At 43.6% G+C, this 13556-nt stretch overlaps 1 protein-coding gene across 2 annotated transcripts in view; it reads right to left on the bottom strand.

Moving 5' to 3' along the window:
• xirp2a (xin actin binding repeat containing 2a) overlaps positions 1–13556 on the bottom strand; it is a 59294-nt gene that overhangs the window by 22438 nt on the left and 23300 nt on the right. The window contains exon 3 of one of the 2 annotated variants that reach the window (XM_085799670.1): positions 7179–7275. In XM_085799670.1, coding sequence (XP_085655796.1) covers positions 7179–7275 — 97 coding nt within the window. Of the gene's footprint in view, positions 1–1341; positions 1558–7178; positions 7276–13556 lie in introns of those variants that run through there. The other variant, XM_085799660.1, reaches the window with a different exon arrangement.

Raw genomic sequence — 13556 nt, 5'->3', positions numbered from 1 at the left:
TTATAAACCGCCTCTGTCTGCAGCGTCATGTTCCCCTGTAACAAGGAGATTTATAGAGTGGAAGTGTGTGTGTCGGGATGCATGTGTGTCAGAGGGAAGAAAAGTCGAGTCAAAACTTCTAATGAGAATATTTTCAAAGATTTCAAAATAATTTCACCATCTCCCACTGCTGCCGCTAATTAGTCCTGGCAGCAACGAACGGATGTTTAATTAGCATTAATAATAGCGTTCAAACACGACCATCCAAATATAATGAGGGGGCCAAATATCTGTTTACACTGCAGGATTGATCTGATATCAGACCGAATGTCTCCGCGCCCCCCCCGCTGCTGCTGACCGGTGTCACTCCACATCCACCATTTCCCTCTGTCTGGCTTCTTATCTTTTCAATTCCACAGCACAAGTGTTGGCTGGTGGTGGTGGAAGAGGCTGGGAAAGGGGGGGCATGCACGACTCGGTGGCTATATTGAGCCCAGCCGAGGACCGTTGACCCCCCCTGTCGCTGCCTCCTTCGCTGAGGCAATGAGAGGTGGAAGTGAGACAACCAACGAGGGGAATGCAGCTAAGAAGAACCGGAGAGTCTTTTCAGAGTTTTTGTCGCTGCAGACCCGTAGATCTGTGTCAAACAGAGGCCCTTTCCTAATCACAGGGGTGTCAGAATCCGCCCCCCCCCCCTCCAAACTCTTTCCTCTTGAGCAACACAATTTTCTGTTCAGCACTTACTGACCGAAACCTTTTGGCAAGGCGAGGTTATTTGACAGGAGGAGTCGGAAACGAGCAGCACTAATTGAAATGTCAGCCGTGGAGGGGGGGCGATTTCTTCCTTTACCGATGAAAGCAAAAAACAGCCACAATAATTGAGCTGTCAAATCTATCAGAATAACTTCTTTACATTGAGAACGGATCGGCCCCCGAGTGCTTCCTCATGCTAGGCTAAGCACTTTGTCTCCCATTTGCTACGCTTTCAGAATAGGCCAGATCACACCGCTGCCGGTTACGTCTGAAAGGCGGAGAGGAAAAGGGCCAATGCATGTTTTATGACAACGCACAAATCCTGGTGGAATCACGGAAACACGCTGCGATATCACATCTCATTCTTTATGAATCTCCTGTCCCTGATAGTCCGACACAATTCAGCTCCCTTGCGCTTCATCTTCTTCCCGATTTTACACGCCACACATGCCGCCGCCGCCGCCGCCTGGGCACATCAAACCAATTCATTATCAGGTGAAATGTCATCTACCATTTCCAATCTCTCTTCTCCCTGCTTCCACTTGTGCTTAGGAGGCAAATCACTTTAAAAAGAGTGGTGCTGGCGGCCGTGGGCCTCACATCTCTTACCTTCTTTAACTGTGTAGGTCGCTCTTTACGTCTAACAGCAATAGAAAATCCAACAGAACAGACCCCCAGGAAGAATAAAATAATAAAAAAAGGAAAAAAAAAAAAGCAAATGAGTTGTCCAACCTTGACCCAACACAGCAAGCAAATCCTGGGCAGAGACAGACAGTGAGGCTTGGAGTCCAGCTCCAGCAGTGCTCGCTACAGCTCAGTGAGGCCTGGGGATCCTGTGACAGCTGATTTTATTTTAGAAGCCCCCCTCCGTTAAAAAATAGGATGGACTTAGGGGAGAGGGGGTAAATGGATGTGGGTTTGCTTCTTTTTTTAGTGCCATGTACCAAGGTACCCGACATGCTCTTAACCTCACGTCAGAGCGGTCTTATGGACAAAGACGTCCCACGCTGTGACACTCGGTATCGTTTGCTCAGCGGAGTACAGGCGGGACATTTGGCATTTAGAAACTGCTGCTTGTTAATATGGTAAATATCATGACATTTTATGAGCGCGCGCGGCAGAGATACACTACACTTCATCCATATTGTTTCATAGACGGTGTAAAAACACACACAGGCTCCAACCATCCAATAAAACATCATCCATTCTTTTCTTCTACTTTTTTTATTGGAGCTGAGCTAATTGTTTCCCTTCATTCCCGGTTTGATGCTAAGCTAAGCTAACTAACTGCTTCCTCTAGCTCAATGGTTCCCAACCTTTTTTGGCTCGTGACCCCATTTTGACATCACAAACTTCTGCCGACCCCAGCGTCAATCAAGATGCGCCAGCTAGCTAGATATTTTTATATGCTGCGTTTTAAATTAAACTCGATTTATATTGGAGAAAGTGAAAGTATAGAATACAGTTGTTTTAGATTGTGTGTGGTGTTTTTAATCATAATTTTAAAAAGAATAATAATTAGTTTTAAAAATAGTTTCTTTTATCAATTACCAGACATTTCAGGCGACCCCATTTGAATTCCAGGCGACCCCACGTGGGGTCCCAACCCCAAGGTTGAAAAACACTGCTCTAGCTCCATATTTAGCACAGACATGAGGGTCGTCCTCTTATCTGACTTTCCGCTGGAAAACAAATACGTATATGTGTATATATGTACTGTATATATCCCCCCACCAATATCAAACAATGCTTTTAAAATAGATGGAATCAAATGACATGGACTCCCAGTATACTGATATAACCTCTCTACAGTATGCACAGTACTGATACCTGATGCATGTATAATAGCTACTACTTCAATATCAAATATTCTTATAGCTCCATCACTCTTGAGTTCAATATCAAAGCTACTTAACTGTTTCAAGAGCAGACACTCCTAACCTTAGAAGGCCAAACCTTTGTTCCCTTTTAAAAAATCCCTCTTATACACTGTGTTTCTGCAATTGAGATGCCTTTGAAGCCCCTCAGCAAATTAAGTGCAGTTCCTGCTGAGCAGAAGCTCAAGAGGTTTGAGTAAGAACACAGAACAATCAAGAAAAAACTCAGGCAGGAAATCGATAAGTGTGGGATAAAAAAAAAAACAGATTGATATCCTTCCTTTCTTTCTCTCTCTGTGTTTATTTATTCACTTCCTCTTTTCATACATCACTCCTCGACGTACAGAATGTTTGCCCTACAGCGATGGCAAAGGTCCTGTTATAAACCGGTGACCTCATGTTGTGCCCGAGGCTTTTCATTCAATCCTTCCTCCAACCTACATCCGACGCACGCATGAGAGGATCAGACCGACGCAGCCGTGCAGGAATCTATTCACTCCATAATATTAGCTGCGATCGGGCCTGAACTCATGTGTGAAACACAAGGCGTTGTGAGGGTGTTCACCAGGAGACCACCCCACGAGGAGCCGCTGGCAGCGCATCGACTGGAGAAAAGCGTGGTTATCAGGCTGGTAGAGAAGCTGCACTCTGCTGATAATCCCACTGAAATTGAACATGGATTTTCTGTTAAAGTGGAAAATAAACATACCCGTGCTGAATACCTAATGAAAGGGCCCCAGAATGTCCCCAAGCTGAGTCCACACTCCAGAGAAAATGATTTTTAAACTAAAATGCGATTCATATCTTTAATTTGACACTAAAGAGATTGAGTTTTTGATAATATAAGAAGAGTGAAGGTTTTTTTGAAGAGCATATGTAAGACACATTCCCATGTGTAAAACCAAACAGGTGTGACAACAGTTTCTCTTTGCAATTAAACAGGTGCAAACTGACTTTGAGGTGTTTTGCCAGAATGAAGACTGCATTTCCCATGAGCTCTAGTGCTTATTGTCGTAAAGACACTAATCTGGCTCACGCATCAGGGCTCCAGACTAACTTTTTTGTGAGCAGTTTTAGGCAAATTACTTTGGAAATGTATTTAAAATCGGCTTGAAAAAAAAAACGCTGGTCTTTCAGAGTAGCCTTATTCATTTTTGGGGTTTTTTATTCTGAGTATTTTTTTTTCTTTTGCAGAGTAGTTGGAAATGGAAAAAAGTGAATCCAAAAAATATCCGTCCTCATCTCTGAACACATATAAAATGTGTGTATACTTTATAATCTGTGCCAAACAACATACTGTATATGGAAATTGTATGTATTAATTTGTTTAAAAACTTTCTTTTGGTTTAGTGCTAATAATAGTAAATAATGTCATGTAAAGGACTGATGCCACTGAGATGCCTGCAGCTACAATTAATAAAAAATAAAAATTCACGTTAGGATGTCCGGAGACTGACAGAACATTATCTGCTGCTTGATCCTGACCACTGAACATCGTTGTCACTGCGTCCTCGCACTTAAATAATTAACAGCGCTGTTCCATCGCTGCATTAAAGCACAACATGCATCCACTGTTTATCTATCTGATGCTGTGTGATGACCCTCTGACATCCTGCCAGTTGTTGTGGAAGTGATGTTTCTACCACGAGTCATCCAGATCAAACGGGCATAACGGGCGACGCGTTGAGCCGTGCCGCGTAGCCGACGCTGTGCACTGGCATGAACATCGAGCTCTAAAATAACGCTGAACTTTTCACACTTTGAAGGTTCCAGGAAACAACGGCTTCTCCCCGGCCCTGACAGAGAGCGAGCAGATGGATGGGAGAGCAGACTAAGCCACCAGACCAACTCGGGCTGAAGTGGAGAAAACCTCCTGAGTTTTAAAGCTGGGCCAGCAGTGTGTTTGTTTTGTCGCTTAAAAGAATTCAACTCAAGCGAAGAATGCATTTTCTCCTCTTTTATCAGATACAGCGCCTCAATTTAAAGATGAAATGTTGGCAAAAACAGATAAAACAGAAAAATATCATCGATTTCCACCATTAATCAAGATGAAGGGGAGAAGATATTGTGATGAAATGAATTTCTTTGCTCAGCGAGGTGAAGAAACGTATTCTTTAAACTACTAGAACAAACACTACACATGATGATACTTCACCTATATGCTGCGTAGACAAGGACCTGCTCCACATGGAGGAACCAGGAACCAGACTCGGCTTTAAATTCCCCAATATTGGCCCTGTCTTGAGATCTAATTTGCGTGCTGTAACAGCAACTACAGGGAATTAAATGTGAATTGGACATGGAGAAAAGCTCAGTTTATCCTCAGGATCAGATTATGAAGACATCATCATTTGGCAGGCAAGTCTGGGAGGAGATGAATTAAAACAAAAACACTGTTTTTGGTAAATCCTCCTCCAACTGGCAGCATTTCACACTTTGAAAAGTTCTCTTATATAACCTTCTTATATAACGAATATATATGATAGAGTTAAAGGCTCTCCTATTTGTTGTGAGTGCCACAAAGCCATCCACAGTCTCATGGTGGTGATTGTGGTGTAACATGAGAGGAAACAAGTAAACAAGGGTGTCTATTTAGAAAGCAGCGGCAGCGTGGAGATTTGGAGGTGAGCTTTGCATCTGTTTAAAGTGCAGTTATACGCCGCTTTATTTAAACATTGTGGCTTTGGAGGGAACATCTCCCGAAGCCCCCTCCTGCCACCGCAGTCAGTCATTCGACCCGGTGCCGAGCGCGTGCAGTGTTGTCACTGACAAGCTGTCAGCAAAGACAAAAGCTTGTCGCTCCGTCGGGTCAGCAGGAACGCAGAGGATCGTCAACACGCTCCGGTTTTAGACACAGAGGTGAAGAGACGGCCCGACGCTAAAGCCCCCGACTGATCTCAGGTGGAGATGGAGCAGCTCTCCGCCTGCATCTGTGAGCGTGCACGGTTGTGTTTATGAGCACGTGCGCGGTTAACACCTTGATACGACTCTGAGGCCTGTCAACACGTTGGATTCCCACTTTCTCACACACTGTTTCCCTTTTCACTTTACACTGGTGTGACATTTACAGACATGTGTTGGCAAAGCACTGAAGAAAAAAATCAACTACACTGATAGATTTCAAATATAATACCCTAAATTTACTCCTGAACTGCCCCGTCTTCTATTAGAGACAGGTGTCTATATGGGACAGGCTTTTATTTAATTATGAACAAATCTGATGCTCAGCAAAGATGGAAAATACAATAGTGTCAAATGGTTCTGTTGTTACTGTTTAAAAGAGTCGGATCCAGAGCAGCATTCATTTACAAGTTACTGCATAGGGATTTCAATATATTATATACAGTATGTGTGTATATGTGTGGATGAAACATGACTTTGAAGCTCCTCTGTCTCCATCTTGGCAGTGGTTGAATCTGCCTATAGCTAAATCTAAAAAATGGGATTAATGTGTGGAGTTTGGAAAATGTAAACAGGTGAGTTATAAAAAAAAATAAAAAAATAAAAAATAAATAACCAATGTACTTTTTATGAATATTTATTGTTATCTTTGTTTTACACAGTTTTTATGCAATGTGTGAGATGGATGCAGCTGAGAAAATGAATTTCCGACAGGATCAATTACAGAATCTATCTATCTATCTATCTATCTATCTATCTATCTATCTATCTATCTATCTATCTATCTATCTATCTATCTATCTATCTATCTATCTATCTATCTATTCCTGGCTGGTGTTTGACAGGGAACCCTGTTGCGTGTCATTCCCAGTCCCTTCATTTGTATTACTGCCACGTGCTGAAGGGAAGAGGAAGAACAAAAAGCCCCAAATTTAATTAGAAAAATCTCCACTTCATGGTTCATCACTGTTTGTTTAACTAAGCTCCTGCCTTCATTCAGATTATTCTTTAGATACTCAGCTATAGTTGAAAGTCACTGATGGGGAGCTGGTGCTTCTCAGAGGGACGGAGCTGGTCTGAGAGCAGTTGTAGCTACTGGTCGTTGTGGTGAAGGTCGTCGTTCTGACTTTATCTAACACTGAGACTCTCATAGGCCACACCAGAGGCCGATAATCCAACAACCTGCTTGGTTTTACTGTAATGTGTTTGTGATCCACAGACTGCACCTTGGACCAGAAGCTCCATCTGTGTGCACAGCGCTATCAGCGTCGGTGGAAAACAAACTGGAGGTAGGGGTAGCCGCCGCCGCAGTGTGGTGGCACACTATCTAACAAGCCACAAGCTTCCCATTACAAAGAAAAAAAAAAAAAAAAAGCTGCCAGGGAGGGAGGGAGGGAGCCTTATCTGGCAAACTGCAATCTAGTTTTCAAAAGCTGCTTTCTGCCAAATGTTTATCTCGCTGAACAAATGGGACAAAACATTGCATTAAGCATTCTGTAGCTTTGGCTGTTTGCTCGACAGACTAGTGTAACCATGATGCAATCAGCCTCCCTTCACATGTTATAACACAGTGGAGGTTGCATCAAAAAGCTGCTTTCAAAAGTCACTTTTAACCCTCGACTTTTGGAAAAAAAAGAAAGAAAAAACACAATTCCCAACTGTACTCACACAGTGTGTCGTCCTCTGGAGCTGCATCCATGGTCTGATGTGTGAGACTACTGGACATCACTCTTTTGGACGGGGAGGAGTGGACGCTGGTCACTTCCTGGAGAGAGAGACAGAGAGAGAGAGATCAGAGGAAACATCTGCAAAGGGTACGGACACGGAGAGCTGCAGGACACACACACACAGGAAAAACACACACATTGACGTGCATACTTTAAATACACAAATATGATACAGCAAAGTCCAAGCTGCTGATTCCTGTGAAACTTTGTTGCTGTGCAAAGAGAAGCGACCTTGAACGCAGCACGAGGAGTAAACACTGGAGAGTTTTAGTGTAAAGCAGCATTTAGTTGAATTTCAATAGCAGCAATCTACATGTAGCTGTGACTGAAGCTTCCTCTGGTAAAACGCTACAACACCGCTAAACGCCACGTCCTTGGCTCCTCAGGGTTTCTTTCTTTGTTTCTTTCTTTTTCCCCTGGAAGCGTTTTGTGGAAACTTAGAAGTCGGCCTGTGAAACACGCCTATTCAGCTGCAAATCATCTCTCTAGAGGGGGGGGCAAACACCTGTGTGTCTTTGCAAATGTGTGTGCAGATTTTTTTTTTTTTTTTCATTTGCAAATCAAATGTATTCCCCATTTTGACAGCTTCTTCGCAGAGTGACAACAAACGCACTGCAAAACCATGTGACACACAAACACACACAAACAGACGTATGCATGCATGAATCTATGTCTGTCTCGCTTGGTCGTCTTCTCTCTGCTGAAGGTGTCATCTCAGAAATGCACCAAAAGGACAAAACATTGTCCCATTAAGCAAATCCAGGAAATGCATCCATCCATGGCTATTTGCATTCTCTCCTACAGTATTTCACAAACACACAACTCAATAAAACATGTACACTTGGACTCTCCCTTCCTGTCACTGTTATTTTGGCTCTCTTGTTGAAGTAGCACTCACATCAAATGAGGCTCAGAGAAGTGAAGTGTGAGTCCACCCGGGCTGCTGCTGCTAACCACCGCTCCCTGATCACTCCTCCGCTGATATTAAACACAGAGTTTAGTCCGCAACACGTTGTTACTTTGAAGTACTGAATGTCACTGACTGAGGGCCATTAAAGCCACTGAAACATTTATCTCTCCTTGGGTTTCTGGTTACTTCGCTTGCGCCGTGAATTATGAATACAATATTTCTCGGTTGTAAATTAAACAACAGGAATCTAATTGAAGGATCGGCCGTGTGCACGCTACAGGAAGTGGAGCGTATCGCAACGAGGAATGACATGCAAATAAATCCAGAAAATATCTGTTTCATTTTAGCAACACAACAAAATACGCCACAAGCAGCGCCGAATATCTGCATGTTTTAGTGTGCATTGTCGTCTGTGCTTCTTTGTTTTGTCTATTTGCATGTGTTTTGCACACAGACACACAATCTGACTGAGCCTACAGTACAGCCGCGCGTGTCTCAATCCAGGGGCTGCGTCCTTCACAGGTTTCATGTGTAGATCGATTGTGCGACAGCGGCGTGACGAGGCTGTTCCATTTCAAAGACTTCTTCGAATGCAGCCTCGTTTTTTTCTTCTCTCAGGGCAACAAAGGAAGCATCTGGTGGATCCTTCAAGGCCTAAACCTATCCCATGATTCATTGCATGGTCGGTACTGAAAGGAAGATTACACTTTAAAACATATATGTCGGGTTTCAGCTCAGTTCACCAGCTAAACCTGTTAAAACCAAGCTGCTGGTGGAGTCTCTCACAAATAAACCTGGGTGTTGACCTGAATAACAAACTGGACTGGACTGACAACACTAATGCACTTGTCTTGTGGAGTGCAGGGGACACTCCTGTGGACCGTTTATGACTCCGCGCGGCATCATCCATCTTCTCCGGTGTGGTCTGCAGCAGCACCTCCTCTGCTAACAAGAAAAGGCAGAAGCACTGATCAGTAAAGGCCGACCCAGAGCCACCGGAGTGGGACTGGGATCAGATTTTGTCCCAGAGTCTTCTTCAGACTGCACACAGTAGATCACTGACAGCTCACCATATGCCCATCTGTGCAATATCACTCATCTGCTGCCATTTACTGTCTAATTGCAGGTATACATTTGCTGCTGTAACATCTTATCTCACAATAAATATAAAATTCACTGCTGAGCTTGAAAAGATAGATTTTTTTTTGCCTTCTTTTATGTTCAACTATCATTTGCTCCTTAGAGCCGAGCCATCTCAGTGCTGTTTGGCACAGACTGTGGGATTTCAGAATAAATAGGTTTCTCAAAAATACATTAACTTGGAAATTGGCCCAAACTTATTCATGTTTCTGCTAAAAAGGAACCTTTCTCTTTTTTTGAGCCCATACAAAGGCATTTTTTTAAAAAGCAAATGAACAGCCAGTCTGCGAGGAGACATTAACAATGTGCTTCTAACATAATAGCATCAGCAACAAAATATTCAAACTGAATTTGTTAGGATATGATTAACAGGTATTATTAAAGATACAATAGATTAATATCATAGAGCATGTTTAGATGGATGGATGGAGCTGAATTAGTCCATTCATGCTACTTTAAAATAAAATATTTCACAGATTTTTTATTTAATTGGTTTAGTAAATTATACAGTAATCAGATGGTTGATTGATGCTGCTACTAAAAAAAGAAAGGACCGAATGCTGATGGTTCTACCAATCTAGCAGACGTCTAGCCGTTTGACGAGCTACAATAAGTGGGTGAGCAGCAGCGGCGGTGGCACTATCTGGCTCTGAGTCCCGGCCATATGTTCTCTTTGGCACAGGCTGCCCACAGAGGACGGAGGGAGGAGGATGATGATGGTGGTGGAGGAGGAGGAGGAGGAGGAGGGGGGGGTGGGTGTCTGTGTGTATCTCCAACAGACTGACAGAGTTAATAAGGGACAGCGCTCGGTGAAATCTGTCTAAATGTGCGATTCTGTCGCGGGAGATAATCCGTGTGAGAAAAAAAAAAAAAAAAAAAAAAATCACGGGATCCTCTTTAAAACGATGCTCAGCTAATGAAATCAAACCAAAGGCCATCTGGGACTATTTCATGCGTGACAGTCGTTGCCGATGAAAAAAAAAGGCCAGTGGAGTCAGTGATGGTGAATGAAACCATGGTAACAGCAGTACACGCTCTCTTGGCCTGCGGAGGTGACATCCCTCACCCTGCACCTTCACATCGCTGCCTATTAGAGGGAGACATCAGCAGAGCTCGCACCCATCCAGGAAACTATGAGCTCGCTGTCACACGTGCAGCGACTTCACCACTTTTACGCTGATGGTCTCATGTCAGCCGTTTTTTTCCCCCGTCCTCTCTAACAAGCCCGGTTTCTTTCCACTAGTGTAGGACTTTAATGACATGCTGGAGCGCATGCGAGGTCTCCGTGGAGGGCTGTCCGCCTCCATCTCCTCAAACGTTCTCCATCTGTCCTCCTCCCGTGTCATCCTCTGTTTAAGAAAATGTCAGTCTTAATAAGTCAATTAGTCCAAAACAGAGCCCTGAGGTTTTATTTTCCTCCACCCACGGCGGCGAACGCGCCACTAGGGCGAGAGGAAGTCAGATGTAGAGATGTAACTGTTCACTCGGATGCTGTGATACCGTCTTAACCTCCAGAAAGTGGGGTTATCCCAGTGCTCTGCCGAGTATTTCACACAGGGAAAGAGCCAGCGCGAGGGCAATTATGCACTGAGAATATTTCTATAGCTGTATCTGCTTATTCACTCAAGGTTATGACCATGGGATGGTGTTGGAAAATGGATCATAATCGATAGGCTTACATTTTGGGCAAAGAACCGTAGTTGTGATGGGTCTGAATGCTAGTTATTACGGAGCTGCTGTCCGTCTCTTCAACACCTGAAAAGCTCAAATAGCTCGGAAAAAGCTCCAAGTGCTTTTAGTGGAGCTGGAGGAGCTACAGCACAGTCGCAGCTGAAATCGATGAGGTCTGTGGTTCAGTATTAGATGTGACATTCTGGAGGAGGAGGAGGAGGAGGAGAGAGGGAGAGGTCGTCCACCTCCTTAAAAGAAGATCTTATTTTGGGATTACTCTCCCTCCATCTTTCTTTTTCATACCTTCCTCTTCCCTATCGTTGTTCGGGTCGACAGCTACCCTGTTGGTCAGTCATGTGGCGGCTTCAGGACACTTGGGTCAGCACAGACGAGCAGTATGGAGGTATCTGGATGTTTCATAGTGTGTTTTGGACGATTCAAAAGTGAACTCTATCCACCGCCATTATATGAAATATCCGTTGCCAGCCGGACCCCCCCTGGAACTCCTAAAGCGTTTTGATAACTCTGAAACTTCTCCAAACCCTTCCTTGGCATGACGGTGAGTAGAAAATTGCTGAATTATTGATTTTAGGTGAAGTATCCCTTTAACCATGACCATTCAACAAAATCGCCCATTTCACTTTCATTGTAACCCTGACAACAAAGATTACCTAAGTACTTACTTTAACCCAGACCATCATCTTTTCAAAGCAATTAAGGCGCCGTGGTGACAAAGATAGGTGCGTCAATGCCTGAAGAATCGCTGTGTTTAATGTTGTAGCCATGACAACCAAAGTCCGGTATTCTGAGGAAGTTTTCTACAACCAAGTCCTGTTGACCCAAATCCTACTGTCTCAAAATAAATCCATTACACCTTCTAATAGTGGTGTTATTTGGAGCTTATTTGTTTTTCTGTCCATCAGCTTCATTAATGCTGTTTTTATTTACTGCAGCACTATACTTGGGTCAGTATATGGCAACCTATTGGGAGCCTGCCAGGAAAATAAGTCGCTCTCACGTGATTCGCTGTCTGAGCACTTCTTTTTAAATTGAAAAAGGATTTCTTTGTCAATTGCAATCGGTGCACACACCAGTGAATCTGCACACACAGTCGAGCCACATGCACACACTCCCCCCGACAGCTCTCGGAGTGAGTGCTTCTGGCTGTGAAAGCTGCCTTATGTGTCGGCTGGCATGGCATACAAGTGCCTGCTCTCGAACATGACTCATGAGGATTGACAACAGTAAACAAATCACTGGGCCCGACTGAGACAACCAGTTGCTTTGGACTCGCTTCTCTCCAACACGCCTGGCCTTCTCCAGCAATACGGAGCAGTGAGCCAAAAGGTCTTAGCAGTCATTTCAAACTGATGCTGTGCAGGTGCAGCTTTCCACTGTTTGTCCACAACTACCTGGAGGGATACTCTGAAACTGTGACTCAAAGTGGGATCAGGGGTCCGTATCAAAAAGCAACAGCAAAACCATGTAATTAAACTCTAAAATCACACTAAAAACTAGCAGGAGATACGCTTCGGGGTCCTGTAAAGTGAAGTTTCCATGTCTTTTTGTATTATAAAGCAGGTCTAGGTTCTATTTTAATACTGTCAAATCAATACTGCCACAGACCTGAACCCACCATCCGAATTTGCAGGATTTGGCTTCTCTGAAATCTGCTTGTTTTGTGTGGATCAGTCAGAAAGCAGTCAGCCAATCAGAAGAAAGACCCAGAGCCTGGGAGAGGGGATGTAAAACAACACCCCACTGGATTCAGTCCACCTCTAGTTTTGTAATGGAAAAGACCTAAAAGAGGCTGTTGATAAGGGGGAAACTAGAGTCAGGAGTCAGGATAAAATTGAAATAGGGAGAGATATCTCAAGATTTAGATTTAGATTTCATTTAATGATAAGTGAGATGAAATAAAAATAAACATATGAAGCCTTAGTCACCACTTCAACAGCATACTGTATGAGGTGTGACATTAGGAGGACTGATGAAAGGGAAAGAAGCCGGATCACCTGTCTGACTATAATGTTGCATTAATATTTGAACTAAAAGTGGATGTGTGTTATAAAGCAGCAGGGGGTTTACATTTATTTGAAAAACACTGGGTCTAATAAGCTTAAATACTCATGTGACACACCTCCTGTCATTGTGGGCTAAATGCTCCTATATAACCATCACTACACCACCAGGGATCCTGTTGGTAATTAAAGAAACTACTAGAGCAATTAAAGGGCTCTCTGCTGCATGTTTCAGCACATATAAAGGTTACTTGTCATCACGGTCCAAACACCGCCTGGAAAAACCAGTTGTAAAGTGTCTCCGGTGGCTCTGCAGGAGAACGGAAGCCATCAGGGTTATTTTAGCTCAGAGGAACCACTTTTTTTTTGGGATTGACTGGATATGATCATCACATCTCAGCCTCCAGTGGAGCTGCCTCCTTCAGGCCTCCTCTGCTTTGGCTGCAACACTTCCAGGGTTAAATTATACAGGACGCGTGAATAAAATAGATGAGTGCATGACATGATCATCTTAAAAGAGACGGATGTAGGGAGATTGATTGGAAGTAGGTATGTATTTACCTTTAATATACCTCAG

The sequence above is a fragment of the Trachurus japonicus genome, chromosome 2 (genome assembly GCF_045865225.1).
Source record: "Trachurus japonicus isolate A0001 chromosome 2, Traja_1.0".
In the NCBI taxonomy this organism is placed as follows: Eukaryota; Metazoa; Chordata; class Actinopteri; order Carangiformes; family Carangidae; genus Trachurus; species Trachurus japonicus.
Note: the sequence above shows the minus strand (reverse complement) of the source record. Positions and strands in the feature narration are given on the sequence as shown.